The sequence below is a fragment of the Colossoma macropomum genome, unplaced genomic scaffold (assembly GCF_904425465.1).
Source record: "Colossoma macropomum unplaced genomic scaffold, Colossoma_macropomum, whole genome shotgun sequence".
In the NCBI taxonomy this organism is placed as follows: Eukaryota; Metazoa; Chordata; class Actinopteri; order Characiformes; family Serrasalmidae; genus Colossoma; species Colossoma macropomum.
Window position 1 is genome coordinate 1,007,760 of NW_023495267.1, and position 18,367 is coordinate 1,026,126.

At 39.2% G+C, this 18,367-nt stretch overlaps 1 protein-coding gene across 8 annotated transcripts in view; it reads right to left on the reverse strand.

Annotated features, from left to right (window-relative positions):
• Positions 1-17,850, reverse strand: part of plekha7a (pleckstrin homology domain containing, family A member 7a) — a 98,824-nt gene extending 80,974 nt beyond the window's left edge. For 4 of the 8 annotated variants that reach the window (XM_036561684.1, XM_036561685.1, XM_036561683.1 and 1 more), the window contains exons 1-3: positions 17,700-17,850; positions 17,501-17,577; positions 17,337-17,394 (exon numbers count right to left, since the gene is read on the reverse strand). In XM_036561684.1, coding sequence (XP_036417577.1) covers positions 17,337-17,394; positions 17,501-17,577; positions 17,700-17,836 — 272 coding nt within the window. In that variant the 5' untranslated portion in view covers positions 17,837-17,850. Of the gene's footprint in view, positions 1-6,098; positions 6,300-16,237; positions 16,319-17,030; positions 17,214-17,336; positions 17,395-17,500; positions 17,578-17,699 lie in introns of those variants that run through there. The other 4 variants (XM_036561695.1, XM_036561691.1, XM_036561686.1 and 1 more) reach the window with 4 other exon arrangements.
• Between the last annotated feature and the right edge of the window lie 517 nt (positions 17,851-18,367).

Genomic DNA, 18,367 nt, shown 5'->3' on the forward strand with positions numbered 1-18,367 from the left:
ATCAGTATTTGATCTTCAATTAAATAGCATGTACAGATAAATGTTATGTATTAAACAAAAAACAATGGAAATCGGAAATTACTTGAGATGTCATTTTTGTCTGTTGAAAAAGTAAGTATAGCCCTGGCTTCAGTAATTGGTACTCCCCCCTTGGCAGAAATAGCTTTATGTAGGTGTTTTCTATAACTGTCTACCTGTTTACTGGGAGAAATGTTTGCCCATTCCTCCAAGCAGAATTCTTGCAACTGTGCAATGTTTGAGGGGTTTCTTGCATATACAGCCTGTTTCAAATCCCTCCTACAGCATTTCAATGCAATTTAGATCTGGGCTTTGGCCTGGCCATTCCATAACCATCCATTTCTTCCTTTTGAGCCATTCCTTGGAGGACTCACTTGTACGTTTGAGATCATGATCTTGCTGGAAGGTCCACGTCTTCAGCATTTTTAAAGATGGTCTCACATTCTCCTCAAGCACTGTCTGGTATGAAAGAGAACTCATAGTTGATTCTGCAAATTATTGCAAGTTGGCCAGGCCCTCAGGCAGCAAAGCAGCCCCAAACCATAACATTTCCACCACCCTGCTTTCTAGTTGGTATGAGGTTCTTCTGTACAAATGCTGTATTTGGTTTTTAACAAACATAGCTTTGGGCAATATCTTTGGCTTGTCTGTCCAGAGCGCATTGCCCCAATGTTCTTTTTAGACAGCAAAGACTTCCAGTGTTAGCACTTGAACAGGTGCACCTGATTTCAATTTGACATGTCTGAAGAAGTGATATGCAGTGGTGTACTTACTTTTTCCACATAAGAAAGTTGCATTACTGTTTGTTTCAATTATATAAAGGATGACAAAAACGTTAATTCTAAGAGTCACATTTTAAAATTATATCAACTTTATCTATCAACAGTTTGTGAAGACTTGGTATCTGTATCCCCAAATACGTTGAAAAAGTCAAAACTTTTAATGTGTTGTACTTCTTAACAAGACTGTATGTGAGCTTGTTGGACATCCTCTTCCAAAATCATGGGCATTTATATGGAGGATAGGCGATTTTTATGCACTACGCACTTCAGCACTCAGCGGCCACACTCAATGAGTTAACATGGTCTACCACTTCGTGGCTGGTGTTGCTCCTAAACACTTCCATTTCACAATAATTTACATTTACATTTACATCATTTAGCAGACGCTCTTATCCAGAGCGACTTACAAAAAGTGTTTTGTCTATCTTCACTAGTTACCAATAGGTTAGAGAGAAAGCCAGTCCTAAGCTCAGATACTGCTAGAATCAGAAAGTCATTGACACCTAGTGAAAAAGGGACAGAGTTAAACACTGAACAGTGCAATACAATACATAAGTGCTGTACAATACATTACAATCAATACTTAATTTAGTGCTCATTTAAGTGCAGAATAAACAGGTGAGTCTTCAGTCTGCGTTTGAAGACAGCGAGAGACTCTGCTGTACGGACAGCCAGTGGGAGTTCATTCCACCACCTGGGTGCCAGCACAGAGAACAGTCTTGATGCTTGCCTTCCGCGCGCCTTGAAGGATGGCGGGTCAAGCCGAGCTGTACTCGAAGATCGAAGGGCTCGTGGTACAGTTCGAGATTTGACCATTGCCATCAAGTAGGGAGGGGCTGGTCCATTTTTGGCTTTGTAGGCAAGCATAGGGGTTTTAAATCTGATGCGTGCAGCTACAGGATAATAATAGTACTTACACTTGACTGGGGCTGATCTAGACAGAAATTTCACAAACTGACATAAAGCAAAAATAGCATGCTATGACAGTGCCACCTTTAAAGTCACTGGCTATGTTTACATGCAAAGATTTTTGCCAATCCGATTGAATACAATCCGATTACAGATTCAGACTGAGGTGTTTATATGCACTCTATTCAACGATTTGATGGAAAATCTTCGTTTACATGCTCACTACAAGTAATCCGATGCAAAATGACACGCATGCGTGGAGTAGCGTTTAGAGTAAACGTTACCATGACAGCGAACATCACGTGAGGTCCAGTCCGCGTGAAATGAGTTTCCAGTTGGCGCGCTTGTGTTTTAATTGCTTTAAAATGATGTCAGACTCAGGAAAACGTGCTTCACATGTCCTTATAAAGTAAGCGGCGAGAGGAAGACGTCGTGTTCTGAGACTCATAAGCTGGACGTCCGTCCCACCGCCGTCTTTTAAAGCTCAGAGCATAAACTTCGTCTCCTCTGCAGACCCGTTTCTGCTCCGCCATGCTGAACGGTATAAACTTTCGCCATGACGCGACGCACATGCGCAGAACATACTTACACGTTCCGATTGGAATGTAATCGGATTCAGGCGTTTACATGGCTATTATTCTTCTATTTAACGGATTATTTAGAAGTTTACCCACCTCGTTCAATCGGATATAAATTGTATTCCGAATGGCCTCAATCGGACTAGTCTATTCCGATTGAGGTGTTTACATGGACGTGTTCTATTCCGATTGAGCTATTAGTCGGATTATTAACGGATTATCAGGCTGCATGTAAACGTGGCTACTGACCTCTTCAGTGTGACCCATTTTACTGCCATTGTTTGTCTGGAGACTGCATGGCTCTGCGCTTTTAGACAGCTGCAGTAGTCTACTGTTTCATTATATCAAACAGATAAGAAACTCTGATCGAAATGGATGATTGAGGCCCTCTAGTGGAGCATAGAGCTCAGACAGCTGAGATGATTATATATAACATTAGAGAGAAAGTAATTACTATTCAACAGGATATTATATCAAGAAAATGAAATCATATCTCAAAAAGCATTCCTTATTTATTTATTTGGCTAAATCAGATCATGCACCTGCACAGCAAACGAAATGAAATCAGACAAAGCACTTCAAACAACCCTCTTACATAAAATAGAACAATATCTTCCTTCTTTCCATGAAACATTTTGGGAAAAACTTTAGAGACTGTATAGCTTTTCTTTGTTAATTGCAGGCAAGCAGGCAAAGAAATCAATTTGTGTGGTGCTCCCTTGGAGAGAGGTCCTTCTGCAAGATCAAAATATGTATTCTACTTTAATAAACAAACATGATAACATCTTATGCAAGCAGTGTAAATCACCCTTGACAGTAAACTATCAAAGCAGGTTTGGAGTGTTTGTTTTAGTGGGACCTAAGACAATGCTTCAGAGCTTGTTACACTTGTAGCAACTTTCCTTGGTTGTAAATGTGGTGTTTAGTGAACACTTAAATGTCTAAAGGAGACTTCTCTTAAACTCAGCTCGCTGAGATTTTCTAGATCAGAGAAAGCTTGAAGCTAATTGTAATTACAACATGTTTGCATTTAGTTATGAGCATCTAAAATTGGTTCAAGTAGTTCGGGGTTCACATACAGACCTTAATGATAAAACCCCATTTCCAAAAAAGTTGGGATGCTGTGCAAAATGTAAATACAAACAAAATTCAATGATGTGTAAATCATTTAAACCTTACATTTCATTGAAAATAGTACAAAGACAACAAATTAAATGTTGAAACTGAGAAATTTTATTGTTTTTTGAAAAATATATGCCCATTTTGAATTTGATTCCAACAACACATTCCAAAAAAGTTGGGACGGGGGGCATGTTTACCACTGTGATTCATCACCTCTTCTTTGAACAAAACTCTGTAAGTGGTTGGGAACTGAGGAGGACCAACTGCTGTAGTTTTGAAAGTAAAATGTTTTCCCATTCTTGTTTGATATAGAATTTCAGCTGCTCAACAGTCTCCTCTGTCATATTTTTCATTTTATAATGTGCCAAACGTTATCATTGGGTGACAGGTCTGGACTGTAGGCAGACCAGTTTAGTGACACTTTTAATACACAGCCATTGCTGTTGTAATACGTGCAGAATGTTGTTTTATATTGTCTTGCTGAAATAATCAAGGCCTTCCCTGAAAAAAACACTGTCTGGATGGCAGCATATGTTGCCATCATTCAGCATTAATGGTGCCTTCACAGATGTGCAAGTCACCCATGCCATGTGCACTAATGCACCCCTATAGAATCATGAATACTGGCTTTCAAACTGTGCGCTGATAACAAGCTGAGTGGTCTTTAGCCCAGAGGACACAGTGTCCATAATTTTCAAAAAGAATTTCAAATGTTGATTCGTCGGACCAGAGGACACTTTTTCACTTCCCCTCAGTTCATTTTAAATGAGCTGGGGCCCAGAAAAGGTGGCAGCATTTCTGGATCCTGTTTAGATATGGTTTCTTCTTTGTGTTTAAGAGTTTTAATTAGCATTCGTGGGTGCAGCGATGAACTGTTTTTATAGACAGTGTTTTTCAGAAGTTTTTCTGAGCCCATGCAGTGATTTCCACTACAGTATCATGTTCGTTTTTAATGCAGTGCCGTCTCAGGGCCCAAAGATCACTGCCAGCAAATACTGGATTTTGGCCTTGTCCCTTACATACAGAGATTTCTCCAGGTTCTCTGAATCTTTTAATGATATTATGTACCGTAGATGCAAAAAAAAGCAAAAGTTCTTTGCTATTTTATGTTGAGAAATGTTATTCTTGAATTGTTGCACTGTTTGCTCTGCAGTTTTTCACAGAGTGGTAAACCCCTCCCCATCTTTACTTCTGAAAGACTCAGCCTCTCTGGCATGCTTTTTCATACTCAATCATGTTACTGACCTGTTGCCAATCAACCACCAGGTGTTTTTTCAAGCATTACACAGCTTTACCAGCATTTTGTTGCCCCATGCCAACTTTTTGGGGGGTTTTTGGGGTTGTAATTACTCTTCATTAAAAAGTATTCACACTGTATGCACCATAATACAGGTGTAAAACATATTAGTTATTACTGAACTACTACAACATTAAGTAGAAGCAAATGACACTTGCTATAATAAGTGAGCTTTTGATTGAAGTGAATGTCCATGAGATATGACACATTGTGAATGGATAATGATTGCTCTGTAGATAGCAAACTACACTAAAAGTCACAGGATTTCATGCTACAGGCTGGGTAAACATTTACTCTGTTTAGCATATCCAAACAGCTGTGCCTCGCTTGTTTCAGAAAACTGCCCTCTCACACAACCTTTGAGTAGCAGTAGCAGTAGCCAAACCCTGGACCATGAACATTATTGCTAAAGTAAAAAAAAAAACACTCGCATCTCAGCAGCATCTCATACTTGTATAGAAATAGGGCCTCATCAAAGTACACAGATGATGCTACTTAAGGGAGCAAGTAGAGCTGCAGCCAACACCCAGTAATATTCGATAATTATAATATTTGAAAATGGTAAATTAATTTTGATGTCAAAACAGACAAGTAATTTAATTGAGTCATTGAGACAGAAACAGAAATAGTTTTAATCACATTGTCATGATATTAGTGCTGGTTACTCTATGTAACACTACATAAATTGAACAATCCTGTTCTCAATTTGTTGACACCCACAGAAAAACAGGGCTCCCCCACCTCAAAAATTCCAATTTAACCCCTAACATTTTTGCCATACTGTCCAGCTCAATTTCAAGCTCTTTTAAACATGGTTATGACCCTCAAGCAGCTAGTATGCCCATTAGTAAAAGATCCTGCTGTCCTTCCCTCCCAGTGAGAACTTTCTCAGGTTTCCAAGCCATGGATGGCACATGGCGCTCCTAAGACTCAAATCTTAATCCTGTTCCTTAACTTAAACAACCTTCTTCTACATATCTCAAAGAATGTATGGCTAACAAGGCTAAGTTCAAGCATGTTACACTAAATATTCAATAACCAGCTATTATTATACTGAATAATATCCTTTCAAAATTACAAGGCAACACTCAACGTATGAATTTGCCTCCCAAAATACACATTCTGTCATCTGTCCACTCCTTTTAAAGAAATATTCTAAACTCTGTCACTAAATGTGCCAGCTGCCTGCAGTCCACCTTCTTTTGGGCCAATGAAGCAGGGCCCAGAAACCGCTGAATGTGCTATACTAAGGCTGGGACCTGCAAAGAGGAAGGGGGCACACAACAAGCTTAAGCCTTGAATGTATCCAATAAGCTCTCACACAGCACAATGCTAATAAACAACGACTAAATATCACGTATTTTTCAGGTGAAAAATGCTGAAGACAAATACCTGTCTATCTTCAAGAAGGCCTTGTCTTCCTGTGGCCACGCAAACTTACGTCTGACCACAACCATCTCATGACCTGAATCCCCTTCGGAACTAATCACACAGCAATTCCCCATTTCAACAGCCGCAGTACTTCTGAACCTGTCCCTAGCAGCCTTCTCTTGGGCCACATCACTATGCCAGGACAGGACACATGATCCTCTGACGCTGCACTCGGATGCCAGTGCTAATGTTTGCAGTGCTAGGGGTTTGGGTGGGGGGGGTGCAGCAAAGAGGGATGAAGCCAACGCCTTCTGTTATCCTGCAGCATAACATTAGCCACCAGCTTCATCTGCCCCTCAATCCCTCCTTTGTCTCTCCACCTCCAGGCAGAGCGGAATACATCAGAGCCCACAGCACAGCCCACAATCAGTGATAAACATCAGCATGAGGCACCAAATAAACCAGAATGTTCATGGGTGACCATACAGATGACCACAAGTGGTCATGTACAGCCATGCAGAGGGCCAATGATGAAAAAGTTTCACTAAAGAGTTTTTCCAGGTTAGCCAAGAAAAGGAAAAGAAGAAAAGAAGCTAATTTCAAAAATGCATTCCAGTGCACTGAATCATGGTTATTACAGTAAACTAAAAGGAAAATAAAAACAAGTTATTAAATAACAACTATTTTCCTACAACTCTCAAATGGTCAAAAACATCTTGTTTTTTTAGCAAATAAACCCAAGACCTCATGTCTATTTACCACAAATGGCACCACGTTTGAAAAAAATCTTCAGTTCCACTAAAAATTCTAAGAGATGGTGTATCACATGCATTACTGGCTACTGTACTAAACAACTTGTTCTCTAGCTGCTCGTTTACTTGCTAATAGCGCTAACGTTCTTCAGAGCGCTAATCTTCAGAGCCACGTGGTGTTAACTTGGCAAACTCTTTACAAAGTGAGAATTCACACACATGTTACTCTGAATCATGTACATAGTCAGGGAAAATGTATATTTTTTTTGTTCACGTTCACTAGCTGCTAGCACATAGCTTCCTCACCAGCAAACATTACATTGGTAAATACATGTAAGTTTTGCAAGGCACTGTATTAGTTTTTTTGCATATATCTGCTTTTTATCTGACACTGAAAAATGAATTTGTAACTAATTGCTGACATTACTTAAATGAAGGATGATCTTTAACTTTGGCACAGCACTGTACGTGCATGTGTTCATGTTTTTAGTAGTGGTGAGAATGGAGCATGGAGCAAAATCTCCACGGCTCTGAGAGAGAAATTTTCTTGCAAATAATTTGATTATGCAAATAAGTAATTATTTTCTTCATTTTCACAAATGATAACAGCAAAAATAAGAAATTCAGAGAAACATTTCTTGTGATGTAGGTGTAGAAAATAGAGAGTGGGCTAAGTGTGTGTTAGGGCAAAGCAGTCTGAACAGCTGGCAGAGAGGTGAGGATGACTCACTGCCAGATGGAACAAGGCTGTCTCCAATCCTCTGGAAAGGAGGAAAACTAAATAGATAAAATAAAGATGGAGAGAGACAGAGAAAGACTGAGATCCTGAGCTTGTCTTATCTATGAAGCAGGCATCCTAAAGGCTTGTTATGATTAAAACTCCTGCAGAGCCCTGATAGCGAGTGATCAATCACTATTGGCAAGGCAAACCTCTAACGGGCAAAGCCCAAACGTTGATGACATCACAGCTGATAGGGGCATACATGGGTTTCATTATTTTTAAAAATGCATGGACAAGAGTTAACATATGGAAATGTTACTAGAGTCAGCACATCCTCTAAAGGATAGTCAGGGTGTGCTTCATACACTGAAGCAGGTATGTACCCAGACAGACCTCAGTAGGGATTGAGCCTTTGCCATTTTGCCCTCAGACTGTTCAACTGCACTACTGGTTGGTTTGTTAATAATTGTGCTTTATATAGTCACTCTTGAAGATCTGTTTCATTGAGGCTTAGCTCTGCATTGCTCCTGGAGCAGAGTTTGTGGGTCGGCTCTGCTTCATCGCTCTTGAGCACATCCTCTGATGCAGTACCGACCACCAATGGAGATTCTGGCGTCTCTGACCTCATGGATGCAAGACTAAAGTGCTGGAAATCCCACCAATAAAGCACTAAATCTCTTTAAGAATATGTCACATTGCGTAATATGTTTACTTTGAACAACCTAATGCCAGTAACCAAGTATTTTATTGTGAAAAATAGGTCCTCAGAATAGTAGCAATTAGAGAGCATAGTGGATGACATTATAGCCTTGCATGGGGTTCATATCACTGTTTGGGCAGTATAGTCACTATTTTTGTCTTGGGAAAAACTCTACACTATCTTGACTTTACTCTGAAACATGATTAGACTATTCTAGGAAACTGTAATTCTAATAAAAGTATGCTGTAAATTAAGTTCATTAAATTTAAATTCAAATTCACATTCATAATGCCTTTTTCCCCTTGAGCCCCTATCCAGCAAAATATCTGTACACAGGCCTGTACTAAAGGTATACTGTGCGTATACGGACAAGTACAACAAATAAATTCAACATTTGTGTGCAGTACATACAAAATGTACTGTATATGTGGAGCACATCGCTTCTTAACAAGACTTAGTATTGTTCTGATCGAGGAGGCCTTTATTACAATCAGGAAAAAAGGAGCAGAGTGTCTAACATTTCTCACTCACTCTCTATACAGCAGCAATCAAGTCAAATCCATCTACTGAAGCATTGCTTGTGAAGCGAAATGAACAGACAATAGCGCTCAGTGGATTTCTCCCACTCACACAACCCGCAGGGCACATATAAATATGCAATACGGCTCTCAGAAGTTAGCTGCAGTCATTAAGAAGACACATTAATATAAAGTACAGTATGATGTACTGTTTGGATTATGCTGTTTGGAAGTGACCTAGTTTTTTACATCAAGAGGGGTTGCAATAGTTGAACATAGCTATACAGTACAGGGTTAAGGAACTGCAGTGCTGTTGAAGGAAATGTTAGCAGTAACAGTACTTGATGTGCTGAAAACAAAAACAATACACTAGTAACAGAAGGTTTTAGGACAATAAAATCTTTAGACACGGGACTGGATGCTTGTGTGACATTTAACCAAACAGTACAGTCCGTAATCATTCTTATGATTTGCCTGATATGAGGCCACAGCCACAGATTCCAGATGCAAGTAAGTTGTCCAGGAAAATTTGTCCCATAAACATGGGTCATGTAAAAAGGGTTGTAACTCCTAAATGATTCACCTGATACAGATGTACAGTTAAGATGACTGACTGCACTTTAACCTCAGATTCACTGTTTCATTTCAAATCAAAAGTGCTGGACTACAGAGCCAAAACAATAAAACTGCGTCACTATCCAAATGACATCCAGCATCCAGATTATAGATGAAAATTTGTAGATTGCACCTAGCATTTATCATGTAGCTTAACAAATGATTACAGCTGACTAATGTTTGAATCTTACCATCAGATAGTCTGTTTCATGTAATTAGGCAGCTGAAGGGAAGCCAATTTCAGCTTCTTACGCTCTTCACTGTTCTGTGAGAAAATATTTTCTTTTTTCGTTTTTTTTCGTTCCTCGTTCAGTTTCTAATTACTGTTCACTGCAATCCTAATTATGAAAGAAATGAAGAGTTTTTGTTATAAAACGTTACAGCAGATGGAGAGCAGTGTTAGCATATCATAAAGGCTGGTAATTAAACAAACTTGTGCTACTCAAACTGTTTCCTGCTTAAAACACGCCTCTATCAAACTGTCCCCGTAGCCAATTACAATGAAAAAACATAGAGTCGACAGAGTCAAAGAGTCCATGGCAGAGTGTTGACACCAACTCCCAGATGTGTTGGAGTTGTGAAATCAACTCTTTTGGAATCAACTCTAACACAATGCAGAACCCATGCTAGAGAGCACTGCAGCCCCTTCTGAGAGCTGTGAAATGCTCCAAACAAAGTAAAGCATGTGATATACTAGTCATTTCTTAAAAACACTCTTGACCAGACACACCGGTTTACTTTAATACAAGGGAAAGAGATCATGCAATTTTAAACGTTCATTCCCCCTCACACATCCTGGCACATCTTTAGTCATATTATTCACTTCATAGATATAGAATATAATGATGTATTGACAGAGGTGTTCACTAAGTGTTGTTCAAACACTGCAGTAGGAGACACCGGCTCACTAGCTGACCAAAACACAAAAAAACTGGAGCTTAACTCTGTTTGTTTAACTCTATTTAACTGGTTTACATTCTATATTCTCTGCACTCATTAGATTAGGCTGACCAGTTCAGCAAAAAGCTAACAACAATGTGACAGAATATTATTTTAAGTTTAATCATGTTTGCGTTAAATGTTAAATTATATGTTACAGAGTATAATATTAAAATTACTAAAATAAATATCCTAAAATAAAATCAACCACGCCACTAATGAGTGAGCCACTGTAAAATATAAATGGGTGGAATGAGTTCATTTAGCCATTCAGACGTGAAATAGAAAACTGACTCGTTTTTAACATACTGTTATCATTTTTAAATACCAGCATCATTTTTTCTTACCACAGTACTCCTTAACAGTACTTAACTAATATAGAATAAGCAAACTTCACCTTAAGTCTTGGTGTAAATCAGATGTTAATGGTGATTCTACATTGATCACAACACTCAGTCTATAAATCAGCATTGTAGAAACTACAAAACAGAATAACAAAACATTAACACTACCACTCAATATGTTAAGTCAAAATGCCAAATCCACCACTACACCGTCTAACCTTAGGAAAAACAAAGCTCTATAAATTCAGTTTTACTCTCATGCAGGCTACTGTGTGCAAATGAATATTTATAAAATCCCAAACAACCACAGCAACAATTCATGCTCCTAATTTGAAATCAAAGTGGACCTAGTTAACCTTGTTAGTTCATGTCCCTGGTCAGCACAATTCATCATATCAAACAATTTAAAAGACAAAATTATTGTTTTCCCATAATCACTGATTAAAGTGTAGTGATTTTTGCCTTCCTCTAAAACATCATCTAAGTTTTGATTATGTCACTATGCATTAGCACAATAACCAGTAATATCATGTTTCAGCATATTAACTAGTAACATGTTTAATCTTCCCCTCCCACCAACACTCCCCTAGCTTAGAGATCATCCATAGTATTGCGTTCTACTCTGAATATGTCATATTACAGAAGGACACTACATTATGATTTCCAATTAACAATGAAGTGTACATTATCGGAGAAAGAAATAAAATGAAATTTCTCATCTTTGTGAAGCGACTAATAAAACTAGATAAAAAATTGCTGTCCTCCAGCTTAATAAAAACCTCCAAACACACATTATTTATCCAAACACACTCTATTTGTTGCTACAGACAAAAGTCATCAGCACAGACTTTCCAGTTCAATCAATAATATTATCTGTAATATTACCTCTGTGATGTTCACCAGTACTATTGTTGCTGGGAAATTACTCTGTGGGATTTGATGATAGTTGGGCTTCACCTGAGAGACTGCAAGAGCTAATCATCAGCCTTCAACATAATTAGCTCAAGACCCCATTTATAAGCATCCGGCACAATAGTTTTTCCATTTTAAGCTTTTATTTTCTGGCAGAAATCTTACTTTGAATCTGTGTGAGATACTGAATTACAGAAGTCTGTTGGTCTACATTAAGTCGAATAAACCTAATGTCTGCAACATGTCCCATCACTTTGTTAGAAAATCAGTGTCGCACTCTTTGTTTTGCACAATACATATGCTCACTCTACTGGGCTAGCATGCTTATGTGAGCAGTTTTGAGCCATCTTGGCATTTTCATGCTGAAAATGCTGTTGGTGCATTTTGAAAAACAGAGAAACAAGGCTAACTTTTGAAAATTGTCCAGATACATGTGGACAAGGCGTAAATTTTCTGATTTGTAATCCTTTCCTCTCCTGATATAGTCACAATGTTAGAATGATACTTAGTATGACACTTCGGTCAAAGCCTTACACCTAGTGGCAGTGAAGTAGTGTAAATGTAGTAACACTAATTAAACACTATGCTTTTCAGAGACCACCTCTGCCAAAACTGAACCTAGAAATAATAATCAACCTAATTACTTGGCTAATAATAACAAATGTGGTGTGTCATTCCATTACTGTTTCTAATTTAGGGTAACAATTTAGTACAACTTCACCATTGCCAGAACACTGTATTATATACTGTCCATTTCCATGAACATGAACTGCTAATTACTGGTCAAGTGACATTTTTATTATGTGGCTTTTTACTTCTCTTTTTCAAATATATGGCTTTTGCTACCTTTCAACTGTTAAATAAATCATGTCAGGCCCGAGGTTGATCTAAAATTCAGACGGCATGAGTGGATCCAAACAGTGAGTCAGACAGTCGCTCTCAAACTTCAAACCTCAAGAGAAAATAGAGACTCCCACCTGCATCCCACCAGAGTCTGGCCAGAAAATCCATAAAAAGGAAAGAATCCAAACACAGAAAAGGTACTCTGAAAGCACCAAATAAATCACTGACAGTTTCAGGTAGGCCTATGTGTGCCTCAGTTGCATGCTTACCATAAATGCATCAATCGCAGCCCACATGTATGCAACAGGCAAATTATCTAGAAAGCAGAGGATATTATTCCAGAATTTCAAATCAGTTGGTCCTCATCATGGCACAGCCAAAAAGAGCACCATCTCATTTTCAGAGAAACTTTGTGTCCCAGGCAAACCTACCTATCTTCCTCTAGTACCGATCAACATAATATGAAATAAACCCATTTGGGTAAGGGGTTTCTTTCAAACACAAGCAAGTATTTTTCATATAGTAAAAAAGGGTATTTCTTTTTTCAAGAATCATATTTAATGGTAAATGGTGTTTCTACAAACTGTTTCACACATATGAACAATTGTATGCATGTATCTGCAACTAAATTGGTTTTATATTATTGAAATCAGTGATTTCAAACTTTTGAACAGCAGCACTAGTGCACAGAACACGAAAGCTGAACTACACCACTGCACCACAAAGTAGTCGTTGATACATTCCCCAGCAGAGAAAACAATTCACCTTTGATGCCAATTCTAGTTAATTATCTACTAAACCCAACGGATCACTTCCCTGGTTTACTTCCTTATTGTTGGATGCTACACAGTTGAGTGGGTAACTTTATCATGACGAGGGGCAAACAAACCAAAAAAGAGGTGAGGAGAAGCACACAATAGGTCACTATACCACAACTGACAACAGTTCTTTATTAATTGCATTTTGTTGTGTTGCACAGAAGGTCAGTGTCCATCTACACCTTGTTTTGAGACATGTGTGTTTCTTTATGTGTCCATTTTGCTCAAAAAGTGCAATGTTTTGTCAGGGAAACAACCAAAAGTTAACTGAGCTCAAATTGCCTTGAACTTGTTTGAGGTGACATGCCCAAATTTGGTCTTTTATTATGTACAAAAGACATACACACAGAGCCTCATATTATAATGTGCTGTTTTGTGTTGTACAATGTATTTGAAAATTATGGTACAGTCAGGGGCAGGATGTGTTCCCATTTTTTGGGCTTCTTTCAAGTCTTAGTTCTAGAAAACAGATTGACTGTGCAAGGGTACCTATAGATGTTGTTTAGAATGCTACACAGTTGAGTGGACTGCATGCACTGAATATGATATACATTACTTATATATCCTACATAACAATACAACATGATCTCAATACAATACCACAAAAGATTCACTTATGTGCACTCCCAACTCCCTCCGTAAACTTTCGTGCACCGGAGAGAGCCAATCTGATCAAACACAGCATCCATAAAATCAGACGTGGGCCTAGAGATCTTTCAAACATCACAACGGGCTACAATACAAGACTGTCCCACAACCATAATACATAAAATCAGCTGTCATAAGCATTAAGATTGAACACAGCTCTTGTAGACACCGAGAGTGAATACACACACACTAACCTACACACGTGCTTACAGTAATTTAAATACACAATGGCACATTTGTTCCAAAATTAAATTCAAAGGCAACAACCAAAGCTTAACAATGACTGACCACTGAGCAATAACAAACATGTTTGTTGTTCCAAGTTTTCCAATTATCACATGTATGTAAAAAAGTGTGAAAACACATCTTCCTACCAATATGCAGACAAAATACAGGACAAACACAAACAAGCTCAGGCAAGAGAGTTAACATTATGCCTTGTTTGAGGAAAGTCAGAAGACAAACAAGAACTCCATGTCAATAATAATGAGCAACACTCTTATGAAGAACCAGAAGTGCCCCCTGTAGAGAATCTTTAGCTTGCTAAGGCCCAATCCCATTTCTTCTTTTGACCCCTACCCCTTGTTTTTCGAGTGTCACCCTAACCCCTTGGAACTGAGTTACGACATTCAACTAAGATAATATGATGGTTATTGTGTTTTTTAACATAGAAAATACTTATATTTGTGTGTTTTTTTGGTCGCTCGCGCAGTCATCTTGACGGTTTTTCTTTTTTTCTCGTAACACTCCGTTTGGAGTGTGCCTCTGAAAAACCTCCGTTTGGAGGGCCATGTAGCCCTAACACTTCACCCTACCCCTCTATCTCAACAAAAATTGGGACACCCTACCCCTAGACATGAACACGCAAAACAGAGGGCTAAGGGCTAAGTGGTAGGGGCAAGGGGTGAAATGGAATTGGGCCTAAATGTGTGTGAGTAGCCAGTGTAGAAACATATTGTTATAAATAACAGAACGTTTAATTAATTATTCGTATCCACGGCCCAACCTAAAATTCAGAAAGCTCAAGTCTATCCTAGTGGTACCACCGTAATTCAATGCCGGTTTTATGCATGACCGAGCTGTTCTCCCCTCTCATTTTTCTCACTTGTGATTAATCGTGGTTCTAGAGACTTCGTATAAATAGCCATTTATATCAATATATTGATTCAGTTTGGCATAAACTTAACAGTCAGTACTCAGTTAGCAATATCTGCTTTAGGATATCACTGAATATGACCTACAAAACACAATTAATTTGTTAAACACTTACTAACACATTATTAACATGCCTTATGACTGGACTGATTTAACTGTATAATTTGTATGTTTATAATTATTTATATAAATATTAATTTCTGAACTTGCCTTGAAGGTAGAATTCAAGGCAAATTTAGAAGTGAAGCACGAGTCTCAGTGAGTTCCCCCTAATAAAGAGCCAACTGGGCACTGGTAGGTAGTTCACAGTATGGTCTGTTTCAAAATACAAGGGAAATAACAAAATAAACACAGAGGCATATTATTTATGTATTATGTATTATTCTAAATAGAGATAGTCACTGAAATGTATTTGGTTCCTTGTTAACCAAAAACGGAGCGGGTCATGAAAAAGAATTCCCATATTAGTGTCTGGTGTGACGACCATTCGCCTGTAGCAGCACATTTCGAAGAAACAATCCTGTATTTTATACAATCTAAAATCTGAGGTGTCTACAAATTTGTTTCATAAATAGCATTTTATCAAAAAGTACACAGAGCACGACAGTGGAGCAGTTAAGCCACATCATTTGCATCTGATCACACTACGCCTGTGTCTGTCTACAGAATGTTATAAGTGAACAGCCAGTGCTTAATTCAGATTAACTGCTAACTTTACTTTTCTAAAACATCTGCCATTTGCTGTGACCAAAGCAAGAACAGGTCAGTGTGGTCTCTCCCTACTGCATCACTGGTCCAAAGAGCCAGGCAGCTCTGTGAAGCTAGTCAGGTGAGTCCAACAGGTGCCACCCAGTTCAGAGGCGCAGTGTTCATAACCAAACAAACAAGGAAAATGAAGCACTGTCAACCTCACTGTCCTTCATTTGTGTTTTCTCATGTTCCTTTAATCCAAACAGACATCACATTAGCAGTATTGACTTTAACTTCAATACATTAAGCAATACATTTTGCAACAGGATGTTTCTGTTTGATTAACAGGAGAACAACCATTCAAAGCAAAAGTTGTACTGTATATAAATTGCTCCATGCCCTTTAACAATTTAAGAAAAAACTTGCGAAAAAGATTTTGGATGAAGGTCTACCACGTATAAATGGATCATAGTCTGCCCTGATTTTCTACTAAAGCAGTACGTACCATCCGCAGCTCAGTGCCCGGATCATGCCTCAAAACTGGAGTTAGGCAGGAGTTAAGACCCCAGGGCAACAGACACATATTCCTCCCAGGTTTATCCCTAGTTTTCCTTATTTGTACCAGGGATTTGAGCCCGCCCTGTTGCTCAGAGCACTACTGCAGAGAGGCTGAGACCCATCTGTGGCCCACCATGAGCCAGAGAGGATTGTCTTAAGCACGCAGGTGTTCACGTACATACATTAACAATTCACATAAAGGTAACTACTAAAAGCAGGGGTCAACGAGGGGTCAGCTATGCGAACATATATGTACTGCAACATCCTGCAGCAGCACAGCGACAAGAACCAAGCACAGTGACCTTTGTAAATACCAGTCATAACGAAAGTTTACTGCAGCTTAGTCTCCTCATTGATTTATACTACTTCAAATCACACGATGAACAGTTTTCGTTGTCTGATGTTTTCACCATGTTTCACCAACTCTACTCAAATATATTTACGAATAATCTAAGCAGAAACTAGACAAGACACCTGAAACCGAGCCAGAATCACCAACCAGTCAACAATATAGCCTACGTGCAACGTTTATTGTAACCATTATCAGCAAAGGCATCCCTCACAGACTAGCATAATACTAGTGTATGTAGCTACATTTGTTTGAATTGGTCACACACAACATTAAGTACAGTATAAGGGTCTAAACAAGGACTTTACTGCTCGGGTCTAACATTTATGGCTATATCGTTATAAATCTAAACGATAAAAATCAAGGTGGGCGTGTCGTAAGCTAAACTCACCACAGCCACAGACTTTGAACTTCGACAGCAGGGCGCAACAAAACAGAGCGCTAGAAATGAGCCCAACGCTTCGTTAACCCATTCAGTCGTAGATTCAGTCGTAGACTTCTCTCATTAGCCTAATACACATTAATTCTCTAAAGCCCAGTGAGGATGAGCTGAGCCAGAATTAGCCCACCTACTAACCTCGAGGTAACGGGGCTGAGACGTGCGAAAGCTACGTTCATACGTTAACTGACGTGAAGGTGGGGGGGTCGCAGACATTGCTGCAGCTTCAGTAGCTTCTCCAAATCCAAGTTCACTTACTCTATATAGAAGCTCGCTCCCTCTTTAGTGAAACCCTCCTCCCAGCCCTTCGGCAGGTCTAGTGCGGAAAGAGAAGGACACACGTTTAGGAGATATTATTAACAATAATGTTACAAAAAAACTTTCGTCTCGTTCAGTCACAGCTTCATTTCATTCCCACCTACCTGAGCGTATCATGTGTCCGGAGTTCACCGGTTCTCCGGTCCGCGGATGGAGCCAAGTAGTGCTGCGCGTTTCATCGCTGGCGGGGAAACAAACCACCTGTTAGCGGATGCAAGAAAAAAGCCTGGAACATAGAGGCACTCACACGGAGCCGTGCGGTGCCATTTCTGTTTGTTTTTTTTTTTTAGTTAAAACACTCACTCTATGAAAAACACCCTGCCGTCTCGACACACCCCGTACGACCAGTGCTCAGGTAAAGTGTCCCGCCGGAGCGGCGCCGCCATGATGCCGCGTAAACGGCGCTCGGGCTCCGCTCTCCCGGGAGCAGCTTCACCCATTAGCTGCTCCAGAGTAAAGGCTCTTAAAGGGGAGGGGCCAGTCAGTATAAACTCAGCCGACGGAAAAAAGGCTGTGTTCAAAACTGCATACTACATACTAAACAGTATGTCAAAATAGTACACTGTACGTAGTACGTTCGTTATTTTAGCACGCATAGTATGCATAACACCTGTCACGGTTTACCCGGAAGACCCGTAAGTTTTTTGCTTTTGATATGGTCTCACGACATCTTAATTTGATGCAGCCTACACTATTTCCCACTTAACCCAGATGTAGTCCATGTTTGGTGTCCAAATTTTGCTTCTTCAGTTTAGCATTTGAACTATAAGGCCAGTGTTAAAGGCTTACTTTTTTTAACCAAGTTCTACTGATTTTCCATCGTCCACCTCCCTATTTCTGTTGGATCTAGGTTGAAGCAGTATTGGGCTTAGTATATACACCAATCAGACATAACATTATGACCACCTCCTTGTTTCTATGCTCATTGTCCATTTTATCAGCTCCACTTACTATGTAGGTGCACTTTGTAG